General features: G+C 45.1%; 1 protein-coding gene across 3 annotated transcripts in view; it reads left to right on the plus strand.

The window, feature by feature from the left end:
- The window catches only part of IPO9 (importin 9), a 205,505-nt gene that overhangs the window by 89,904 nt on the left and 90,347 nt on the right, over positions 1-25,254 (plus strand). For all 3 annotated transcript variants that reach the window (XM_084611069.1, XM_084611070.1, XM_084611071.1), the window contains exons 9-13: positions 5,510-5,568; positions 6,176-6,327; positions 9,869-9,967; positions 10,157-10,263; positions 19,836-19,975. In XM_084611069.1, the coding sequence (XP_084467195.1) occupies positions 5,510-5,568; positions 6,176-6,327; positions 9,869-9,967; positions 10,157-10,263; positions 19,836-19,975 (557 nt within the window). The remainder of the gene's footprint in view (positions 1-5,509; positions 5,569-6,175; positions 6,328-9,868; positions 9,968-10,156; positions 10,264-19,835; positions 19,976-25,254) is intronic.

The raw sequence follows: 25,254 nt of genomic DNA on the forward strand, positions 1-25,254 counted from the left end.
GATGGAAACATTAACCTAAATAATCTATACAGAAGCCTGTGAAACCCCATAAAATTGGGTCCCTAATACATGAACTATTGGAACTCATTTACAAAACTTTTCTTAAACATTACATGAATATATTCTCATATACTATAAAATTAGAATTTATAATCCCTGTTCCATGATGAGATATCTTTGAACTATAATGTATCTTTATCTTTAGATAGAAAGGTTTTTTTCTCAAAAAGCAATCAAAAAATCTGATTTAAATAAAAATCGATATTTTTTATTTTAAAAAAATAATTGATTTTTATCCACCCTGGTCTGTGGTCCAGATTAAGCCATTTTGGGGGCCCCACATTGGATATCTCTGTTCTAGAGAGACACCTAGCCTCAATTTCAGCCTCACTGCAGTCCCTGGAAAAATCATGGAGCAGGTCCTCAAGGAATCCATTTTGAAGCACTTGGAGGAGAGAAAGGTGATCAGGAACAGTCAACATGGATTCACTGTGAGGGATAATCCACTACATAGAATTATAGAAGATTAGGAATGGAAGAGACCTCAGGAGGTCATCTAGTCCAACCTCCTGCTCAAAACAGGACTAATGCCAACTAAATCATTCCAGGCAGGGCTTTGTCAAGCCGGGCCTTAAAAACCTCTAAGGATGGAGATTCCACCACCTTCCTAGTGAAATAGTTTTTTCCTAATATCCAACCTAGACTTCCCCTACTGCAACTTGAGACCATTGATTCTTGTTCTGTCATCTGCCACCACTGAGAACATAGAATCCTAGAATATCTGGGTTGGAAGGGACCTCAGAAGGTCATCTAGTCCAACCCTCTGCTCAAAGCAGGACCGATCCCCAATTAAATCATCCCAGCCAGGGCTTTGTCAAGCCTGAGTTTAAAAGCTTCTAGGGAAGGAGATTCCACCACCTCCCTAGGTAACGCATTCCACTGTTTCACCACCCTTCTAATGAAAAAGTTTTCCCTAATATCCAACCTAAATCTCCCCCACTGTAACTTGAGACCATTACTCTTTGTTCTGTCATCTGCTACCACTGAGAACAGTCTAGAGCCATCCTCTTTGGAACCCCCTTTCAGGTAGTTGAAAGCAGCTATCAAATCTCCCCTCATTCGTCTCTTCCTTAGACTAAACATCCCCAGTTCCCTCAGCCTCTCCTCATAAGTCATGTGTTCCAGTCCCCTAATCATTTTTGTTGCCCTCCGCTGGACCCTTTCCAATTTTTCCACATCCTTCTTGTAGTGTGGGGCCCAAAACTGGACACAGTACTCCAGATGAGGCCTCACCAATGTCAAATAGAGGGGAACGATCACGTCCCTCGATCTGCTGGCAATGCCCCTACTTATACACCCCAAAATGCCATCGGCCTTCTTGGCAACAAGGGCACACTGTTGACTCATATCCAGCTTCTCGTCCCCTGTAACCCCTAGGTCCTTTTCTGCAGAACTGCTGCTGAGCCATTCGGTCCCTACTCTGTAGCAGTGCATTGGATTCTTCCGTCCTAAGTGCAGGACTCTGCACTTGTCCTTGTTGAACCTCATCAGATTTCTTTTGGCCCAATCTTCCAATTTGTCTAGGTTCCTCTGTATCCTGTCCTTACCCTCACCCTCCAGCATATCTACCACTCCTCCAAGTTTAGTGTCATCTGCAAACTTGCTGAGGGTGCAATCCACAGCATCCTCCAGATCATTTATGAAGATATTGAACAAAACCGGCCCCAGAACCGACCCCTGGGGCACTCCACTTGATACCAGCTGCCAACTAGACATGGAGCCATTGATCACTACCCATTGAGCCCGACAATCTAGCCAACTTTCTATCCACCTTATAGTCCATTCATCGAGCCCATACTTCTTTAACAGCTGAGCTCTATCCTTTTTGAAACCCCCCTTCAAGTAGTTGAAGGCTGCTATGAAATCCCCCCACACTCTTCTCTTCTGCAAACTAAAGCCCAGTTCCCTCAGCCTCTCCTCATCAGTAATGTGCCCCAGCCCCCTGATAATTTTCATTGCCCTCCGCTGGACTCTCCAGTTTGTCCACATCCTTTCTGTAGCGCGGAGGGGGGGAACTGGATGCCGTACTCCAGATATGGCCTCACCAGTTCTGAATAGAGGGGATTAATCCCTTCCCTCCATCTGCTGGCAATGCTCCTACTAATGCAGCCCAATATGGTGTTAGCCTTCTTGGCAACAAGGTCACACTGCTGACTCATATCCAGCTTCTCGTCCACTGTAATCCCCAGGTCCTTTTCTGCAGAGCTGCTGCTTAGCCAGCCAATCCCCAGCCTGTAGCGCTGCATGGGATTCTTCCGTCCTAAGTGCAGGACTTTGCACTTGTCCTTGTTGAACCTCATCAGATTTCTTTTAGCCCAGTCCTCTAATTTGTCTCGGTCTCTCTGGACCCTATCACTACCCTCCAGCGTATCTACCTCTCCCCACAGCTTAGGTCATCTGCGAACTTGCTGAGGGTGCAATCCATCCCGTCATCCAGATCATTAATAAAGATCCAAACTCTGTGGCACTCCGCTTGATACCGGCTGCCAACTAGACATCGAGCTGTTGATTACTACCCGTTGAGCCCAACAATCTAGCCAGCTTTCTGTCCACTTTATAGTCCATTCATCCAATCTATACTTTTTTTAACTTGCTGGCAAGAACTTGGTACAGTGGCTGGTTATATTCACTGTTAAATATGCATCTTATTTCCAGTTTGAATTTTTCTGACTTCAGCAGTTACATCTTGGTATGCCTTTGTCTGCTAGATTAAGGAGTCCTCTATCTTAGAAGTGGCCAAGCTGTGGCTCCGGAGCCACATGTGGCTCTTTAAAAGTTAACATGCGGCTCCTTATATAGGCACCAACTCCGGGACTGGAGCTACAGGCGCCAACTTTGCAGTGTGCCGGTGGTGCCCAACCCCTGGCTCTGCCACAGGCCCTGCCCCCACTCCACCCCCTTCCTTGAGCCTGCCATGCCCTCCCTCCTCCCCCTCCCTCCCAGAGCCTCCTGTACGCCACAAAACAACTGATCAGTTGGTGCAGGGAGGGAGGAGGAGGCACTGATTGGTGGCGTTGCCGGTGGGTGCCATGGGGTGGGGGAGGGGATCTGATGGGGGGGCTGTTGATGTATTACTGTGGTTCTTTGGCAATGTACATTAGTAAATTCTGGCTCCTTCTCAGGCTCAGGTTGGCCACCCCTTCTCTACCTGATAGCTTTTCCCTGTACTTACGTGACATCTTGATCTTCTTTTGGATAAATTATATAGATTAAGCTTGTTTAGTAAAGCAGGTTTTCCAGACCATGAAACCTTCTTGAAGCTCTTCTCTGAACCCTCTCCAATATTTCAGTACCTTTTTTTAAAAAGTGTGAACATCAGAACTGGACACCATATTTCAGTAGTAGTTAAAGAAGTGAGTGAAGGAATTCCACACTCACCCTTTTGACTGGAGAGTCTATGGTTCTTCTAGAGATTGCAGAACCCCAGGCTACTTTATCTCAATAGCCCAGGCATAGTCTTTCTCTTTTATCATAGAATCATAGAACTGGAAGGGACCTCAAGAGATCATCTAGTCCAGTCCTCTGCACTCAAGGCAGGACTAAGTATTATCTATACCATTCCTGACAGGTATTTGTCCAAGCTGCTCTTAAAATCCCCAATGATGGAGATTCCACAATCTCCCTTGGCAATTTATTCCAGTGCTTAACCACTCTGACAGTTGCGAAGTTTTTCCTAATGTCCAATCTAAACCGCCCTTGCTGCAATTTAAGCCCGTTGCTTCTTGTCCTATCCTCAGAGGTTAAGAAGAACAATTTTTCTCCCTCTTCCTTGTAACAACCTTTTACATACTTGAAAAGGGTTATCATGTCCCCACTCAGTCTTCTCTTCTCCAGACTAAACAAACCAAGTTTTTTCAACCTTCCCTCATAGGTGATGTTTTCTAGACCTTTAATCATTTTTGTTGCTCTTCTCTGGACTTTCTTTAATTTGTCCACATCTTTCCTGAAATGTGGTGCCCAGAACTGGACACAGTACTCTAGTTGAGGCCTAATCAGCACAGAGTAGAGCAGAAGAATTACTTCTCGTGTCTGCTTACAACACTCCTGCTAATACATCCCAGAATGATGTTCGCTTTTTTTGCAACAGCATTACACTGTTGACTCTTATTTAGTCTGTGATCCACTATGACCCCCAGATCCGTTTCCACAGTATTCCTTCCTAAGCAGTCATTTCCCATTTTTTATGTGTGCAACTGATTGTTCCTTCCTAAATGGAATACTTTGTATTTGTCCTTATTGAATTTCATCCTATTTACTTCAGACCATTTCTCCAGTTTGTCCAGATCACTTTGAATTTTAATCCTGTCCTAAGCACTTGCAACCACTCCCAGCTTGGTATCGTCTGTGAACTTTATATATGTACTCTCTGTGCCATTATCTCAATCACTGATGAAGATATTGAACAGAAGTGGACTCAGAACTGATCCCCCCCCCACTCATTATGCCCTTCCAGCATGACTGTGAACCACTTATAACTACTGTCTGCGAATGATTTTCCAACCAGTTATGCACCCACCTTATAGTGGCTCCATCTAGGTTGTATTTCCCTAGTTTGTTTATGAGAAGGTCATGTGGGGCAGTATCAAAAACCTTACTAAAGTTAAGATATACCACATCTACCGCTTCTCTCCTATCCACAAGGCTTGTTAGCTTTCTTTGGCAGGGTATGAGGTTGATTTGAATGATTTGTTCTTGACAAATCCATGCTGACTGTTACTTATCACCTCATTCTCTTCTAGATGTTTGCAAATTGATTTCTTAATTATTTGCTCCATTATCTTTCCAGGTACAGAAGTTAAGATGACCGGTCTGTAATTGTCCTTATTTTCCTTTTCCTGTCTTCTGGAACGTGTCTTTCCTGTCTTCCATGACTTTTCAAAGATAATTGCTAATGGCTCAGATATCTCCTCAGTCAGCTGTTTGAGTAGTCTAGGATGCATTTCATCAGGCCCTGATGAACTTTTAATTTGACTTGTAACTTAAATCTTTCTCTTAGACTCTCCCCCCCTCTCCCCCCCCCCCGCTGGTGTAAATTTTCAGTTAGAAACCAAAATTTTTTCTGCCCTATGGTTCCATTTATATTGAAATCTCATTAGTGAGAATGAAGTTTTAGATCATACCTTCCCTCATCCACACACTATCCTCAGTGGATTTTTAAAATGAATCAAAAGGGGTCATCCGAAATCTGTCAATGAACATAATTATATTGTCTGTCTTTAACAAATCTACTTGGAAAATTTAATACAGGTTACTTGTGCTTTTATGCATTTCATATTTAATTATTCTACTTGAAATACAATGACTTTTTGCTGTAAAGTGAAAACTAATTTGCTTTAGGAAATCATATAAAGACTTAATAATTTGAGTGGGTTTGTTACTGAATAGAAGCAATCCTCGAGTAATGTGTAAGATAAACGGTTGCTCTTATTTACTTAACTACTTGCTATACCTATGTGAGAACAGAAGTGAATTATACAGAAGAGGTAGAGGACCCTGTGGATTCTGATGGTAAGTGCTAGTCATGATACACTTCTGTTCTCTGTAGGGAGAGAGTAGGGAAACTCATCTCAACAGTTACTGATTTCAGAACAACGACCTAGACAAATTTATATTCCTGTTTCTGTATATACAGTTCGCTTATATGCAATTGTGGTGGTGGAGTGGGGTTTATGACATTCTGTGAGTTACACCAAAGGATGGTAGTTTATTGATTTTTCCAGCTAGCATTGAAGAGTAAGGCTATTGTTAAAGGGACACTAGTTACATTCTTTTAAAAATTCAATCATTCCCTTCTCTGTTAAAAATTACACCTATGGCCAGGGGTTTTCTAGCTCCTTGGCCATGAAGAACACAGGACTTCTGTCAAAACTGGACAGTGTTGCCACTTAATCATTCCAAGAGGGTGCTATGAAATTCAAGGGGCAGCAGGCTGCTCCTAAGGTGGAACAGTGTTGCATCTGCAGTTGTCCCAGCTCTCACTACCCCAGTAGTGAGACCAGAAATTATCCTGCCTGACCTGTTAACAGATTGTAATATTAATATTTGCCAGTCATTTATGCAGGGCCATGATTCGACACAGTCAGTTGTAAAACTTCCTCCTTGTTTCTTTGTTCAGGTGAAGTATTGGGCTTTGAAAACCTAGTATTCAGCATATTTGAGTTTGTACATGCCTTGTTGGAAAATCACAAATTTAAAAGCACAGTGAAGAAAGCTTTGCCAGAGCTGATATATTACATCATTCTCTACATGCAGATCACAGAGGAGCAGGTAAGTGAACATGTAAAAAGTAAAAGAGGCAAACAGTGGAAGCCTGCTCACATGAGAGATTCAAACTAGCAGATGAAGCACTAGAAAGGATTTGGGTGGGAAGGAGTCATGATTAAGGCTACGGTTTAGTCACGGGTATTTTTAGTAAAAGTCATGGACAGGTTATGGGCAACTTACTAAAAATACCTGAGACTAAATCTTCTCTCCTGGGACGGGGGCACTCCTGAAGACTGCAGCTGGGGGGAGTGGCCCGGGGTCCCCCTCAGCAGTCCTGGACCACTGCTCCAGGGCAGTGCCAGGGACTGGCTGCCAGAGCAGCGGCTGGCCCAAGGCTTCCCCAGCTGCTGGGGTGGTCCTGGGGTCAGCTGCATCAGCACCGCAAAATTCTTGGCGGTCACGGAAGCCGTGACTTCTGTGAATGATCTGAAGCCTTAGTCATGATAACTGAATAGGTGTCTTCTGTTTATTTCCTATGATTCTTAGTCCTAGAGTTTAAGGCCAGAAGGAACCACCAGGTCATCTTGTCTGACTTCCTGTATATCACTGGCCACCAGCACCACACACTAAACCCAATTGAAATGAGACCAAAGTAAATGAGTCCCACAAGATACTATACTATTGTGTGCCACAGACAGAGAATAGGAGGGACGAAGGTGCCCCAGTGCTAGGGGCCCCCATAATGGCAGGGTAATGATTAAATGAGAGAGAACAGATAATCCTGGCAAGTGACCTATACCCCCACACTGGAGGGGAAGGCAAAAATCCTCACGGTCACTGCCATTCTGAACTGGGGGAAAATTTCTTCCTGACCCCCTATATGGCGATCTGTTAGACCCTGAGACTATGAGCAAGAATCAGCCAGCCAAGCACCCGAGAGAGAGAGAGAGCGACTGCTCATGCAATCTCAGAGCCCTGGCTCACCCCACCTAGTGGCCTGTCTCCCATCATGGCCATCCCTGATGCTTCAGAGAAAGCAGACTTAAAAAACAACAACAAAACCCTCCCAGAATACGCTGTGGGGAAGGGAATCCCTTCCTGACCACTGCTGGTGATTGCGAAGCACTTCTCCCCCTTTCCCTCCGTCACAAACATAAGAACATAAGAGCGATCATACTGGGTTACACCAAAGGTCCATCTAGCCCAGTATCCTGTCTTCCGAAAGTGGCCAGTGCCGGGTGCCCCAGAGGGAACAAAGAGAACAGGTAATCAAGTGATCCATTCCTTGTCGCACATTCCCAGCTTCTGGCAAACAGAGACTACGGACACCATCCCTGCCCATCCTGGCCAATAGCCATTGATGTACCTATCCTCCATGAATTTAACTAGTTCTTTTTTGAACTCTGTTATAGTCTTGGCCTTCACAAGATCCTCTGGCAAGTTCCACAGATTGTGCGTTGTGTGAAAAAATACTTCCTTTTATTTGTTTTAAACCTGCTGCCTATTCATTTCATTGGATAACCCCTAGTTCTTGTGTTTATGGGGAGGAGTAAATAACACTTTCTTATTTACTTTCTCCACAGCAGTCATGATTTTCTAGACCTCTATCATAGAATCATAGAATATCAGGGTTGGAAGGGACCCCAGAAGGTCATCTAGTCCAACCCCCTGCTTGAAGCAGGACCAATTCCCAGTTAAATCATCCCAGCCAGGGCTTTGTCAAGCCTGACCTTAAAAACCTCTAAGGAAGGAGATTCTACCACCTCCCTAGGTAATGCATTCCACTGTTTCACCACCCTCTTAGTGAAAAAGTTTTTCCTAATATCCAATCTAAACCTCCCCCACTGCAACTATCATATCCCCCCCTTAGTCATCTCTTTTTCAAGCTGAAAAGTCCCAGTCTTTTTAATCTCTCCTCATATGGCAGCTGTTCCATACCCCTAATAATTTTTGTTGCACTTTTCTGAACCTTTTCCAAGTCCAATATATCTTTTTAGAGATGGGGCAACCACATCTGCATGCAGTATTCAAGATGTGGGCGTACCATGGATTTATATAGTGGTAATATATTTTCTGTCGTCTTATCTGTCCCTTTCTTAATGATTCCCAACGTTGTTTGCTTTGTCTGCCGCTGCACATTGAGTGGGTGCTTTCAGAGAACTATCCACAATGACTCCAAGATTTCTTTCTTGAGTGATAACAGCTAATTTAGACCCCATCATTTTATATATATATAGTTGGGATTATGTTTTTCAATGTGCGATACTTTGCATTTATCAACATTGAATTCAATCTGCCATTTTGTTGTCCAGTCACCCAGTTTTGAGAGGTTGCAGTCTGCCTGGGATTTAACTACCTTGAGTAGTTTTGTATCATCTGCAAGTTTTACCACCTCACTGTTTACTCCTTTTTCCAGATCACGTATGAATATGTTAAATAGGAATGGGCCCAGTACAAACCCCTGGGGGACACCGCTGAGTTTTCTCTCCATTCTGAAAACTATTTATTCGTACCCTTTGTTTCCTATCTTCTAACCAGTTACCCATCCATGAGAGAACCTTCCCTCTTATCCCATGACTGTTCACTTTGCTTAAGAGCTGTTGGTGAGGGACCTACATTTCATTTGCCAGAGTTTATGGTCCTTTCTATTTTCCTCATTAGGATTCAACTTCCACTTTTTAAAGGATGCCTTTTTGCCTCTCACTGCTTCTTTTGTTTTGTTTAGCTGTGGTGGCTCTTTTTAGGTTTTCTTACTGTGGATAAGTTGAGGTATACATTTTAATTTGGGGTATACATTTAAGTTGAACCTCTAATATGGGGTCTTTAAAAAAAAGTTTCCATCTCATAAATTTGTCCAGCTCTTGGGCACGTGCTCTCTCTCTCTCACACACACACACACACGCTCACACACAAAGTTAAATAAGTGGTTTACCCCCACGACTCCTATTAAAGGGCTGTTCCAGAACTTCATCCTCTGATGGTTAGAAACCTTCTAATTTCCAGCCTGAATTTCTTCATGGCCAGTTTATATCCATTTGTTCTTGTCCTTCAGTTTCAATAGGTCTTCACCCTTCCTGGTGTTTACTCCCTAATGTGTTTATAGAACAATCATATCTCCTCCCAGTCTTCGTTTTGCTAGACTAAACAAGCTCTTTCAATCTCCTCTCTTAAGATAGGCTGTCCATTCTCCTTATAGTATTAGCTCTTCTCTGCACTTGTTCCAGTATAATCTTTCTTGAGCATAGGTGATAAGAATTGTACACAGTATTCCAAATGAGGTCCTACTAGTGCCTTGTACAATGGCATTAATATTTCTCTATCTCTATTGGAAATGCCTCACCTAATAGGTCACAGGATCGTGTTTACCTTTTTCATGGCCACACCAACTGGTGGCTCATAGTCATCCTGTGATTTATCCCTCGCTCCCAGGTCTCTGTTGCTTACACCCGATGAGCCCCAGCTTTTAACAGAAATTCTTATTAGACCCTAAATGCATTACTCTGCACTTGGTACTACTGAATTTTATTCCATTTGTCACTCCCGTATTCAAGGTCATCTAGATGTCACTGAACTATTGTGATTTTTCCCTCTGCTTTTGTTTCAGATAAAAGTCTGGACTGCAAATCCACAGCAATTTGTGGAGGATGAAGATGATGACACTTTCTCCTATACAGTAAGGATTGCTGCGCAGGACTTGTTGCTGGTAAGAAATGTGTTCTGTGTCTGAAGGACCCAAATGGTATTGAATTACAACTTGATTGTTACAAAAATTGCTACTGTAACTTGCATACAGTTTGTACTGGGTAGTTTGAAGTATAACAGCTGCAAAAAGAGTGTTTAAAATGCACCTGTAGAAAGAAACAGTGTGACAGTCGTTATTTCTTTTACCCAGGCTGTAGCTGCTGATTTCCAGAATGAGAGTGCAACTGCTTTGGCTGCAGCAGCTACGAGACACTTGCAGGAAGCTGAGCAGGCTAAAAACAGTGGTGCTGAGCATTGGTAAGGAGGCAGGCAATGTGGGTTACAATGATGATGGAATAAGGGGTGGCCTATCTCACAGCATTAGGAGATAATGCATTCATAATGCAAATGAATTGTAACTTCTTTCTGGTGATGCAACTGGGGTAACACTAAGGTCTTGTGGGTTTTGTGTGTTAGAAGCAAAAATGTAAAAAAACCCGACCCATGTAAAGACATCTACAGGTTACATATAGCAGTCGTGTTCTCTGCTCTCCCGAGACTAAACTAACAGTTGCCAGCACTTCAGCACTGAAATTGTACTAATAGTTTTCAGTGAAAAGTTTTTTTTCGGTTACAACAATTCCAGATGAGTTATAAAAATAAATTTGGGTGGACTTCTTCATTGGTTTCATGCTGCTGAATTCAGGTATCCCCTCTTGAATTTCTATTTGTGTGTGGATTTTTCATTATCCCCTCATGAATGTGTCCAATTTTAGAATAGTTTTCAACGGCCCGTATTAGCTGGGGAAAGGGGAAGAAAATACATCTGTCTAATGCAGGGGTCTCAAACACGCGGCCTGTGGGCTGGCTGCAGCCCGCCAAGCTCCCCACCCCCGGAGTTATTTCCTGTGGCCCCAAGCTCCCCTAACCCTCCGTCCCCCTCCCCCGCAGTGCTCCATGTCCCCGCTCCTCTGCCTACCTCCAGGCGCTTCCCCCCACCAAACAGCTGTTTGGCGGCGCTTAGTGGTTTCCAGGGGGGAGGAGTGGGGAGCCATGTGCTTGGGAGGAGGTGGAGAAGAGGCAGGGGCAGGGATTTGGGGAAGGGGTTGGAATAGGGGCAGGGAGGGGGTGGAGTTGGGGTGGGGACTTTGGGGAAGGGGTTGGAATGGGGGTGAGGAAGGGGTGGGAAGGGCAGGGCAGGGGCGGGGCCTCATGGAAGGGGTGGAGTGGGGGTGGGGCTTTTGTATCTTTATATGAAAAGGTGTCAGTGATGCGGCCCTTGGGCCAATGTACTAGTCCTCATGTGACCCTCGTGGTGATTTGAGTTTGAGATCCCTGGTCTAATAGATACCTACTTACTGTCACATAAATATCCTGTGTTGTGTAGATAGTGTTAGCTCAGTGTTGTTTTTAGTGGATATTAGAAAGGGGCAGTAACCACTCCATAATTAAATTTTCAGCTGAATTTCTCTGGAAAGCCTGATATTGCCCTCTCTCGTTCCCCACCCATCCCCACAGCAAAACAATGGCTGTCTCAAAATTGTTAAATAAAGCCTGAGTTTGAGGTAGGTTCACCTTAGTCCAGAAAGTCATTGGCTCTGAGCTTAAAGTAAGCCACCAACTAACTGCTGAAAGCCTAAATGTCATTATTAAAAAAAAAAAAAAAAAAGCCAAGAACACCCAAGACTATATTTATAAATAAAAAAAAATTGGTGAAGGGAAAGATAGGTTTATATTTTGAGTTATCACACGGAGATGCCTGATAAGTTCCTCACAGAGAATTCTTCTGATTTTTGCTTTATACTAACATAAGAACAAGTATAGTGTGAGCACTAATGTTGTTTGTTGGATTAATCTTTTAAAGGTGGGTGGAAATGCCCCTGTCCTGCAACCCCCTGGTAGCCTCAGTATCACCATTCTTGCAGACATCCTCAGGTGCTCATTTCTTATGGACTAAAGAGGAAAAGCAGAAGAGGGTGTTTGGGTTGTGTGGGCATGGGGTTCAAAAGAGTGGCTCTTGTGTTTGGGGGATGGGGGGGACCTAAAATGGCTGTGGAAAAGGGGGACAATGGAGTAAGAGAATATGCGGGTGAGAACATGGAGACAATGAAGAGGTCATAGGCAGTACAGCAGGATATTCTACCCCTCCTACAGATATTAAGAGGCTTATCAGTGAGCCTTAGGAGAAATAACCTCACTCCCTGCAAACCTTCGAAGGCTCATTGGGGTTCCTCATAACCACCCCCAAAGTCCTAGGAGCCTTATTAGGCTTGGTAGATGCTAATGAGTGACAATAAAATCAGCCCCAATGTTAACACGCTCAGGGTTCATTGGGGAGCAAACTGCCTTAGTGAGGCTTGTTGGCAGTGGTGGTTTGGCTGGCCCCTGAAGAATGCACTAAGGTTTTCAGGAGGTGTGTGCAAAGTCCCACTAGCATCCTAAGGCTCATGCAGTTCAGGAGGCTTTTAATGAGTATCTTTAGGTTAATGGGGTGAGCATGAGCTTTCTATGGCTCACAGTGGGGACTCAATCTTTGTGGGGGGTCCCCTGCTATTCAGAGGGTGGGGGGAGGCCCAGCAAGTCTCCTGAAGCCAGCAGGGGGTGGTTGGCATTGTGAAGGCCACTAAGAGCTTCATAAGGCTCACTGGGAGTTGATTCACTTGCCCTGTCACATATTAGGATTATTTAAAAAACTTAGGCCTGTATTACCCACAGGAGGGTCTGGTTCTGTTCAATATCTTTATCAGTGATTTAGATAATGGCACAGAGAGTGCGCTTATAAAGTTTGTGGACTGCACCAACCTGGGTGGGGTTGCAAGTGCTTTGTAGGATAGGATTAAAATTCATAATGAACAGAACAGACTGGAGAAATGGTCTGAGGGAAATGAAATTCAATAAGGACAAATGCAAAGTACTCCACTAAGGAAGAAACAATCAGTTGTTCTTCGCGTGCTGTCCCCGTGGGTGCTCCACTCCAGGTGATGGTGCTTCCCAATGCCATTGATCTTTGGTATCAGTGCCTGGTCGGGATGCACATGCTCAGCTGCTGTCTCGTGGCATCATTAGGGTCTGCCTGAGTGCGTGCGTTCCGCACCCCCACTCAGTTCCTTCTCAACCATCCTCGGCTGAAGACGGGACTCGGTGCTATTCTCTTCCCTGATCGCAGAAGGAAATAAATAACAAGAAATAGAAATAGTTAGCTAGACATATCCCAGTTCTCTCCCTTTCTTTAGAATAGTTCATTAGTTTAAAAAACAAAAACAAAAGCCTTTTATCTCACGTTCATCTCCCATTGAGACTTCCCCCTGGGTAATCATACTTCCATCATGCCGGGGTCCCCGGGCTTTAAGAAATGTGGGGCTCCTGCAAAGAACCTATGCTGTGGTCTGATGGGCACTCACTCTGTGTGAAATGCTTCGGCAAGACACACGTCCTTTCCAAGTGTCTCCACTGTACCAACCTGAAAACCGGGGCTCGTCATGAAAGGGACTTGCAACTAAAAATGCTTCTGTTGGAGAAGGCTCTGCAGCTGCCTATGGAGACGGGCAGTAAACCCTCTCCCTCATGCTCCCCTGCTAGGTCGGAACTGACCGGGAGTGCGGCTTCACCCTCTCAGGCAAAGAGGCAGGAAGTCCAAATGTCTCCGCGCAGAGACCTTCAAAAGGGGAAAGGGTCTCCTGTGAGATCTTTACCCTCTGTGCTGACAGCACCAAGAGCAGGTGCCTCCGACTGCCCCAGCACCTCAGCCATGGCTCACGCGGGGTGCAGAAACAGGCATCCGACTTCCCACAGCGGGAAGCTTTCCTCCACCCGATGCCGTGGCCTGCGCAATGGCAGGCTCCTCCCCAGTGGACTTTTTGAACTTCCTGGGCATTCCACCAAAGCTGGGGGTCCCCAGTTCTGGAGGTCAGCGTCGGTGGCTTCAGTATCCCACGTGCCTCCTCCACCCTCCTCAGCGCAGGTCCAGTCACCGTACCGGAAGACCCAGCGCCACACAATCCCATCGGTGTTGAGGGTCAGGAACAAGCGCTGGTCCCAGATAGAGCCTTGTCCTGATCTTCACCAGACGAGGCAGTGGCTGGAGCCTCCCCCCTCCTGCACTAGGGGACAATAGGGTCCTCCATCAGCTCCTGAACAGGGTGACCCAGAACCTGGGGATCCAGGTTGAGGAGGTTGCTGAGACATCGGATCCCATGGTGAACATTCTGGCACCCTCTGGCCCCTCTCGGGTTGCCCTCCCGCTCATAAAAACTATACAGGAGACCACCAAGACACTGTGGCTGGCCCCTGCCACCGACAGCGAAGAGAACCTAGAGAAAGTATTTCATTTCATTTTAGGGATTCGAACTTCTTATACACCACACCACCCTCACCCACCCCCACCCACCAGTGGATTCCCTAGTAGTAACAGTGATGAACAAGCAGGAGCGCCAAGCACACCAGGGCCCATCACCCAGAAACTGTGATGCAAAAAAGCTGTACGTCTTTGGGAGAAAAATTTACTGGGGGGCTTCATGCTCCATCTACACAGCGGAGGCACTTTAAGCTGCAGCCCCGCCTCAATTCTATCATCTGCAGTAGGCAGGACTTCTCTAGGAGGCATAACTGAAATAATAGGAGGGCTCAGGGCTCTAGGCAAGTGCAACAGTCCTCAGGTCAAAAGCAGACCTTTGGAAGGTGCGCCCAAGGGTGATGCACCAGTCCAAACTCTGGACCCATCCATTCCTACCTTCCTGTGCTGACTATCCCATTTTTCCCTGCGTGGGCCTGAATTACATCAGCTCTCTGGCTGATCTGCACAGTAGAAAGGGTATACTCTCTCCATCTCCCTCCCTCCCTTCCACCTTTCTTCATTGTCCCTCTTCAGGGACCCCTATCATGAGCAGCTTCCCATGTAGGAGGTGCACATGCTCCTAAGTGTGGGGGCAGCAGAAGAGGTCCCTCAGGAGTTGAAGGGCAGGGGATTTTTATTCCCGGTATTTCTGAATATCGAAAGCCAAAGGTGGCCTCGGGCCCATCCTAGACCTGCGAGACCTCAACAAGTTCATACATAAACTGAAGTTTCGCATGGTCTCTTTGGCCTCCATTATCCCCGGGGGACCATTATACCGCCCTCGACTTGAAGGAAACTTACTTTCATATTTCAATAATGCTGTCCCACAGAAGGTACCTCAGGTTTGTGGTGAACCGCAATCACTATCAGTTCACAGTCCTTCCTTCTGTCTTGTCAGCGGTACCTCGAGCATTTACCAAGTGCATGGCAGTTGTAGCTGCTTTCTTGCGCAAGCGCCAGGTGCAGGTGTTCCCATACCTCGACGACTGGCTGGTCGATGGCTGCTCCAAAGTGCAAGTGGAGGCGCATGTGAGTCTCATAAGAGAAACTTTCGAAGACCTGGGCCTTCTATCGAATGTACAGACATCAACCCTGTCCCCTATTCAATGGATAGAGTTCATAGGTACAGTGTTGGACTCAACACAGGCAAGAGTATATCTCCCAGAGTCTCATTTCCATACCCCGTGCAACATCGTACAAGGTTTCAGACAATTCCTTATCACTACAGCAAGGAATTGCCTAAAGCTCCTTGGCCACATGGCACTTGTACCTATGTAGTACATGTGACACTATGCCCCATATTCTTCATAGAAATATTGTAGTATGTTTATAGCATACCTAAGATTATTTTATGCAAAGTGGGTCTTGTGAGATATCCTTGGAAAGGTTATGATTTCCTGAATATGATTATCCTATTTGTATGCATGTATTATTTTTGTATCTAAAGTTAGGAATATTGACTATATATCTGTACTACAAAAGTGTTTGCACCTGGGGAATGGCCATCAGACAGAATGCAATCAGTCTGAATGTGCCATTAGGAAAAACAATAGGTCTTTGAACATGGTAATCTCCCACCATCCTGGGATGCTACAAATGGCCTCTGACTCATGGCTGCTTTGACACTGCAGAGTCGTGATCAAAGTCACATGGTACTGGACTGGATAATAGAATACCAGTATTTTTCCACTGAGGGGGGTGGGGGAACCACATTGGAAAATGAAGGGTTTCTGCCATACGTAAAACCCATTTAAGGCTGGGGAGTGACTTAATCAAGGTCGCTCTTCACTGAATTTTTGCCCAGGATGACTGCTGGTAACATCCAAGAAACAAAGGAGAAGGGGGGAAGGGGAAAGAGCTGAGCCCAGGCTGGGAAGGTGTCTGGCCTGTGAAAGAAATACCTGGAGTTTTCAGCTGCAAGCAAGAGCAGCTTGCCTTCAGGAAACTCTGCAATCTCTCTAAAACAACATTTAGGGTGAGAAATTGCTTCTTGTAACCCGTTTCTTTACTATTAAGCTTAGCTTGCGTGTTTGTTTCATTTGCTGGGTAATCTGCTTTGATCTGTTTGCTAACCCTTATCACTTAATCTATCTTGTGTAGTTAATAAACTTACTTTTGTTTATTCTGAAACCAGTTTGTGGAATTCGTAACTGGGGGGCAAAAAGCTGTGCACGTCTTCCTCCACATTGTGGGAGAGCGAATTTTATTTACTTACACTGTACAGTTCTCTGCAGCGCAAGACCATACAATTTTGGGTTTACGCTCCAAAGGGGGTGTGCACTTAAGTGCTGGGCAATTCCCTACCTGATTCTTCCCATGCAGAGCTCATGTCAGTGTCTGTGTCTTTCTGAAGCTAGGTGTGTCCCTACCTGTGTGTGTGCTGGAGGAGGCTCTCCAACGTTCAGAATGAGTTTGTGGACTGTCTCAGCAGGTCCTTCCACAGCCGTGAGTGGTTCATCCGCTTGGATGTTGTGAACACCATCTTCCAACAGTGGGGAATTCCTCAGATAGACTTGTTCACCACGCAACATAACAGGAAGTGCCTGCAGTTCTGCAGCTTCCTGAATCACAGCACGGGCTCCATCACGGATACATTCCCTCTTCCTTGGAAAGAGCACCACCTGTACGCATTTCCACCCTTACCACTTCTTCACAGGGTGCTACTCAAAGTTTGAAGGGACGAAGCCGTGGTGCTATTGATAGCTTCAGCCTGGCCTTGTCAGCACTGGTACACGTCTCTCCTGGAAACGTCAGGGGAAAACCCGATCACCTAATTGCTGCTCCAAGACCTGATAACTCAGGATCACTGCCGCCTCCAGCACTCTAATCTCGAATCTCTTCACCTCACGGCGTGGAAGCCCCATGACTAAACCCAATGGAGCTGACTTGTTTGGGCCCAGTTAGGGAAGTCCTCCTTAGTAGTAGGAAACAGTCCACTAGGACTACCTACCTAGGCAAATGGAAAAGATTCACGGTTTGGTCTTCGCAATATCTCCCATTTTCTGCACTCTCGTCAATATCCGTGATATTGGACTACTTCCTGCACCTAAAGCAGCAAGAGCTTTCTATGTTGTCAATAAAGGTCCACGTGGCTGCCATTCCCTCCTTCCATCCAGGAATGGGAGGCTGGTCGGTGTTTGCCAATCCGATAGTTGGTCGTGTTCTTAAAGATCTTGACAGGCTATACCCTGATGTACAACAGCTGATCCCAGCCTGGGATCTTAACCTGGTTGTTTCCAGACTAATGGGGCCACCCTTTGAACCACTTGCAACATGTTTTCTGTGCTTTCTCTCCTATAAAGTGGCATTCCTGTTAGCAATAACTTCTGCCAGGAGGGTGTCTGAGCTTAAGTCCCTAACATCTGAGCCTCCGTACACTGTGTTCTATAAGGACAAGGTTCAGCTTTGGTCGCATCCGGCCTTCCTCCCTAAAGTTGTCTCCCAGTTTCCTGTTAATCAGGATATTTTTCTTCCAGTGTTCTACCCCAAGTTCTACACAAAGTAGCAGGGAGGAAAAACGTCATTTGTTGGACATTTGCCTGGCGTTAGCCTTCTATATCAAACCGACAAAGCCATTTCAAAAATCTGTTCAGCTGTTCATCGCGGTAGAAAACAGTTTGAAGGGGCTTCCAGTCTCCTCCCAAAAAATCTCATCACGGATTACTTCCTGTATCCGGGCATGCTACGATCTGGCAAAAATACCTGCCCATGCGTTGACAGTGCACTCCACAAGGGCACAGGTGTTGTCAGCGATGTTCCTGGCCCAGGTTCCAACCCGAGAAATCTGCAGGGCTGTGACATGGGCCTCAGTCCACACCTTTACCTCGCATTACGCCATTACTCAGCAGGCTAGAGATGATGCAGCCTTTGGCAGAGCATTGCTGTAATCAGCGAACCTTTGAGCTCTGATCCTGCCTCCAAATTTCGGCTTGGTAATCACCTAAATGGAATCAATATGAGTAATCACTCGAAGAAAAAACAGTTACTTACCTTTTGTAACTGTTCTTCGAGATGTGTTGCTCATGTCCATTCCAATACACACCCACCTACCCCTCCGTCAGATCATGGCTGGCAAGAAGGAACTGAAGTGGCGGTGGGTTGGTGCCATATTCAGTGCCATAGAGGCACAACTCCAGGAGGTGTCTGAATCAGCCCAATGGGTACTGCTAGGGGAAAAACCTTCCAGCTGCCATGCACATGGCACGAGCACACCTAATTGGAATGGACATGAGCAACACATCTGGAAGAACAAGTTATGAGAGGTAGGTAACTTTTTTTGCACGCATTCAAAATGGGAAATGACGGCTTAGGAAGGAGTACTGCAGAAAGGGATCCTGGGGGTCATAGTGGATCACAAGCTAAATATGAGTCAATAGTGTAATGCAGTTGCAAAAAAAAAAAAAAAAGTAACATCATTCTGGGATGTATTAGTAGGAGTGTTGTAAGCAAGACACGAGAAGTAATTCTCCCGCTCTGCCCCGTGCTGATTAGGCCTCAGCTGGAGTATGGTGTCCAATTCTGGGCGCCACATTTCAGGAATGATGTGGACAAATTGAAAAAAGTCTGGAGAAGAGCAACAAAAATTATTAAAGATCTAGAAAACATGACCTAAGTGGGAAGATTGAAAAAAAAAAATTGGGTTTGTTTAGTGTGGAGAAGAAAAGACTGAGTGGGGACGTAAGTTTTTCAACTATATAAAAGGTTGTTACAAGGAGGAGGGAGAAAACATGTTCTCCTTAACCTCTAAGGATCATACAAGAAGCAATGGGCTTAAATTGCAGCAAGGTCGATTTAGGCTGGACATTAGGAAAAACGTCCTATTATCACGATGGTTTAGCACTGGCGTAAATTGCCTAGGGAAGTTGTAGAATCTCTGTCATTGAAGATTTTTAAGAGCAGGTTAGACAAACACTTGTCAGGGATAGTCTGTATAATACTTAGCCCTGCCATGAATGCAGGGGATTGGACTAAATGACTACTTGAGATCCCTCTAGTCCTACGATTCTGACTGGGAAGTCAGATGAGATGAACAGGCCTTATAATCTATGAATGAAATTTCCATACTAAATTTTGTTTAATAATAATTTAGTTACAAGGATAGCTCTGTAACTTAATGTTAAAATTCTGTACAGAAATTCTGTAGCTAGCAAAAAAAGGACATAGTTAAGGTTAAACTTACAAGACAACTTCCTATCTTAAGCATAATTTATGGCTAAAATGTGATCATATGCTATGTCAACAGTAAATCTATTGGTGGGTCAATTAGTTTGTTAGCATGTTAGTCCCATATCAGTTTAAGTTTTGTGATTGGTCTATAGAATTTTTATAATGGAAAAGATATTCTAGGTCAGAAGTTCAAGATCTAAGTGGGACTAGGGTAAAGTGGGTCAGATTTTTGTTTGGAGAGGAGTGAGATGATGGAAGGCGCTTAGGATCAAAAAACCTTGATGGTACTTTCATCATTTTGTCTCTGTCTGTGTGTGTGTGTCTGTGTGTGGTTTTTATATGTATTCAGAATGAATGTGAGAAAACTAATGGTATCTGAATTCTTTTGTAGGTGGAAGATACATGAAGCCTGTATGCTGGCACTGGGCTCCGTGAAATCTGTTATCACAGACAGTGTGAAGAATGGTAGAATCCATTTCGATATGCATGGATTCCTGACAAATGTTGTTCTTGCAGATCTCAATCTGTCAGGTATGTCAGCAAAAATTCTTTGAGTAGTGGTAATGGCTGCGCATCTGGTAGCCCAGAACCATTGAAAAGCATTTCCAAATATAGGTGTTCAGTGTATGTAGAGGAACTGATATGGTTGATAAGGTGGAATACTGTTGCACAGAAATATTTGGGGGAAACTGCACAGGTAGAGGGGCATCGTATTTGCATGCCCTGCCACATTTCACACACAATGTAAACTTGCTTAATCTAAGCCAGTCTACTTTCAGTTGAAACTTCTTGTGTAGGTGGATGGCTCTGAACTTGTAGGATCCTCTGAGGGTGGAAGGGATACTATCTTGGGGAGCTCTCCAGGAGTTAGAAAAGTCAGTAGCATCCTTTGAATACTTTAAAATAATCCCAGGAGGTCTGTAACATCTAGTTTTAAATTAATCTGTTTTGGTCTCCATTCAAACCAATAATAATAATAGCTGATTATGTACTATGCAGGGGATCTCCTCACTTTCCCATCTTAACTTTCCCAGGGAGGCGTAAAGAATTGTTAAAATGGACTGCCAGTGATTCATGTTTAAGAAAACAGGTCAATCTGTAATTTTGACCTACTTGGTTTGAAGTGTGTGTTGTGTTAAATATGCCAGGCTCTTATAGGAGAAGTGAGCAGTTTGAGAGACTAGATAAGCAATAGTGTTGATTTCACTGTGGCGGGGTGTACCAACCCCACATTGGGTCAGTGGGATGGATCAATTACTTGAGCCCAGAAGGCCATGCCCCCTTTCCCCTGCTGTGCATGCTCCAGATGGAAGAGCCAGATAAAAGAAGGCAGCCCAGCTCAGTCAGGGCTGACTGTGGAGGAGAAAGGACGTGTACTGCAGGTTCCTGCAGAGGTGCCTGCGACACTCCAGGTGGTAGAGCCTGAGGACCCGAATTGTGCTGCAGGTGACTTGCTGACTGTGAAGACTGACGGAGAAGCCAAGCTGCTGCCACCTGAGGAGATGCCCAGGATACAACTTGTGTTAGGAAGTGACCCAGGGAAGGTAGTAGAAGCCGATGCCTGAACACCTAGGTGGGAGTTCTCTGGCTTCATAGGGACCTGGGTGAAGAGGGCAGGGCCGGGTTTCCTTACTAGCCCCATAGGCCACCAGGCGTGACTGCTCGTCTGCTCTACGTCCCAGCCCAGAAGCGTAGGGGTTATAGACTGGTTGTTTTGCCCGGCCAAGGGGCCATAGACTGATAGCTGTTTTGCTCTGCCCAGGGGGCCAATTCCCCCAATTGCTACCTACCCACCCCAGCCAGGAGGCTTAGGGGCCATAGACTGTTTGTTGGTTTTGCCCCACTAGTGGATACAGACTGATCATAGTTCTGTCTTGTCGAAGGGGGCCAGGACTCCAGTTCTGGGCGTCAGTCCCAGCCCGGAGGCTCAGGGGCCACAGACTGTTTGTTTACGTGGCTCTGCCAGGGGACCAGAGCACACCTTGCTGCAACTCTCTGTATTAGCAAGAAAACCTGACAACAGTGTGATGGGGTGTACCAACCCTGTACTGGGCCAATGGGGGTGGCCCAGCTCGGTACCCAGAGCCCCCATCACATTCACATTTAAGTTTTCTCTGCACTGAAGCAATTTACTAAAACAGTACTACCAGTTCTGGCTCTGGTTTTGCAGGGTGGGGAACCATTTTTGCTGTTGTCCGTTAGTTCTGGGCGTAGACATGGCTTTAGATGCCCAGAGTAGTGGATGGAGACAGACTCTTAGTTATGACTTTCTGCTTTCAAGTTCAATTTGGTTTAATTCAGCAACAAAGTCTGAAACTCCCTGCCAGCTACTGTAGTGTTTCTAACGGTTTTTATCCTTGTTTCTTTTCCAGAAACGTTTCTTTGCCAATCAGTTTTTCCCTTTTTGGATTGGATAATATTGGATTTTTTTGTTTTCTAACAAAACAATACAATTCATGCTCTTTACATCCCTCTTTAATCAACTTGACTCTGCGGAGATCCTATCTACTTCCAGGGCTACTGCAGGAAGGGAAGCAGTTGTGATCCAGGTGTTACCCAGGGTCTTAAGAATCCACTGCAGTGGTAACTAAATTGTTTTATTCCTGCCACTGCCTGGAATGAATCAATGGGAACAAAGCAATTCCGTCTGATAAAAGATTAATGCAAGTCAGCGTGTTCTATCTAAAACTGCAGTTTATTAGATTTAAGCACACACAGACATAAGCAATATTTTCCTAAAATCTGGAATAGTATTTTGTAATTAACAGCGGGTTTGCAGTGGCCAGTTGCTCACCTGCTGGGGAGAAAAGGTGTCAGGAAAAACATCTCTCAAGATGGTTTCAGAGGACTGCTTCAAAATACACTCTATTAGCTAGTCTTTTATAACTAACTTCTGCAAAACACATAGGTCATAATGACCCCTACTAAATCATCACTTTTCCTAACTTTCAATAAACTACTTATCAACAAACATTCCTAACAATCTTAATTATAGTACTTCTATATCAGAGGTCCTCAAATTCAAGGTTCTTGTCACCCAAGGTTTTCAGTCTGTTGACTTTTTTCTTTCCCCTCCTCCCATTCTGATTAGCAGAAACTGACAGCTACTTTTGACCTTGCCTCTAAAATCCTGCTTTCAAATTAACCCTATACTATGTGGTGTTGTATTTTAATAATTCATGGAGGCTGAATGCTCATAATATGGTTACAATTAGCTTGATCACAGTCTGGGTGGGGTACACACACCGCTCAAATCTGGGGCAACACAGAAAGGGAGAATTCCTGGTCTTTGTGGGCCTCCAATAGCTCTGGACTCCCTGGGGTGCATTCTTTAAGAATTTTTTAGGGAAATTTTGCTTTTCAAATAGTCTGATTTAGAACATCAGTCACGCTGGGAAGGGAAACTTGTGTGGGGCTGTGGTTAGGAAGAATTCTTCCCTTCCATGCAGATCACATTTTAAGTGTGCTGCTCTTCTGAAAAGTGACTTTTCCCTTTTTACCCTGCTGATCTGTTCCCTGTGAGCATTCAGAGTTTGATCTGCTGACTTTGTGCTCCTGTTCAGCATGAAGCAACCTGCCTTATTTACAGACTAGTTGCAGTGCACAAGGCCCTGTGGCCTCTTCATTCCTTAATATCCAAGGCTATAGAGGGGTCTGTGATTCCATGTCCTTGTCTTCTTTGCTGCCTGCAAATGTCTAACTATCTTATTGTCTTGACTGCTATAGAATCTTTTTTACCATATTTCACAAGTTAGCAATCAAGAAAACGCAAACAAAAAAATCCAAACAAAAACCTTGGGATGACCTGCAGTTTTTAAATTGTGTTGAGTTTTGCTGGCAAGTGCAGCAGGAAATCCAGAGCACAGGCTCCTTCCCTCCGATCCTTGACACCTGGCTTCCACAGGACATTGCCTGTGTCACCCGCCATCACTAAGATCGGTTTGATCAGAATGATGCTGAGATTCAGGGCCTTGCTATATATGGTCCTCACTTCCCAAAAGGTTCACCAGTTCCTAATAAACTTAAACCTCTCCTCCTTACACCATTGTCTCATCCACAGATTGAGTCCCTGCCTTTCTGGCATTGTGCATAGAATTGGAAACATTTCAGACAGTTCTATCACGGAGGTCCTTTAATCTCTTATCTAGTAGCCTAAATTTGCCTTCAGGACCTTTCCCCTAGCTTTTCTTCTGTCATTAGTACTTGCATATACCATGACCACCATTCCTCCCTAGCACTCTGCACATAAGTTAGTCTAGATGTCTCCTGAGATCTGCAACCTTTGTGCCCAGCTGGCAATTTGCTATGTGGTTCTTTCAATCATCAGGTGCTTGGGGAGTCTGCTCAGATGTCCACTATCCTTTGATAAAGTGGCTAGCTAATTAATGAGCTTGCCTTGTTCAAGAGAATATCTTGAGCAGTGAAAGATAATACCTCACTGGGCTTCAAGGCCAGAGGAAATTGGCTGGAGTCTCCCTGGGTATAATTCATGAGTGGCTTAGAGACCATTCATGCAACTCAGCTGCGTATCTCTCTCCACCTGTTGATCGATGAGTGATCACAGCAACCTGATAGCTGGAGGAGTTTGCTGCTTGTCACTAGCATAGCATTGTGAGAGACAGCCCAAGGCTTGGGCTATACTGTCGGGGGGGGCGGGGGGCGGGTTTCGAACTAAGATATGCAACTTTATCTTAGTTCGACTTACCTGGCCATCCTCATGGCGGTGAGTCAACTGCGGCGGCTCCCCCATCGACTCCACTTACTCCTCCTGCCAAGGTGGAGTACAGGCTTTGATTCGGGGATTGATTTATTGCGTCTAGATGAGACATGATAAATCGAGCCCCGATAGATTGATCACTACCCTCCAATCCAGTGGGTGGTGAAGCCGTACCCTTAGATGAAGAGTTTAAGGGGACTCAGCGGTCCCACAGTCTAGGTTGTACCCCAGTGGTACATTACACCCCCATTAATACTAGCCCATGTGTGTTAACTAATCTTGTTACCAGCTTGCAGAATGACTGATCAACTTCCTCATCCTGATTTGGTGTCTATAATAGACCCCCACCCTAACATCACTACTGTTCTTTTCCCTTTCTAGCCTCACTCAGAGACTGTCAGTAGGTCTGTTGCTCACTTCCCTTTGGACCTTGGACCAAGTGTACACATTCCTGACATATATTTCCAATAATAGAATCCCCCATTAGAATTACCTTGCTCTTTCTAGTAACTGGAGTTTCTTCCCCCGGGAGGGTATCCTCAGTGCAAGAGGATACAATGACATCATCTGGAAGGAGGGTTCCAACTATGGGATTGTTTCCCTCCACTCCAGCTTGATGTTCTCCTTCCTTGAAACTTTCATTATCCTTAACAGCTGTCGGACTGGGGGTGGGACCGCTCTATTGTGTCTCTGAAAGTCTCCTCTATGTACATCTGTCTCCTTCCATAAATATGATAAACTTGATAGTCTCCACTCTGCTGTTTGGTTTTCTGCTTGCATTAGTTTTATCGTTGCAGTTGTAGCGGGGTGTGTGTGTGTTTGTTTTATTCGCCTAGTCCATCCGCAAGCCAGAGCTTCCTTCCACCAGCACTGACAATAACACTGATAGAAACAGATCCCACAGTATGAATATTTTTGTGATAATCCTCATCTATGTCAGAGCTTCATCTAGAACGTAGTGACTGCCAACCCATCAGCATTTAGTCCTCCCCAAATCTGCTAACTCAGGAGAATGGTTGGATTAGACATCCCAACCTAAATTCCCTCACAGCCCTCAGCCCTACCTCTGCTACACATCGCCTCCATATTGGTG

Source organism: Lepidochelys olivacea (assembly GCF_965140295.1).
Source record: "Lepidochelys olivacea isolate rLepOli2 genome assembly, chromosome: 21".
Taxonomy (NCBI): domain Eukaryota; kingdom Metazoa; phylum Chordata; order Testudines; family Cheloniidae; genus Lepidochelys; species Lepidochelys olivacea.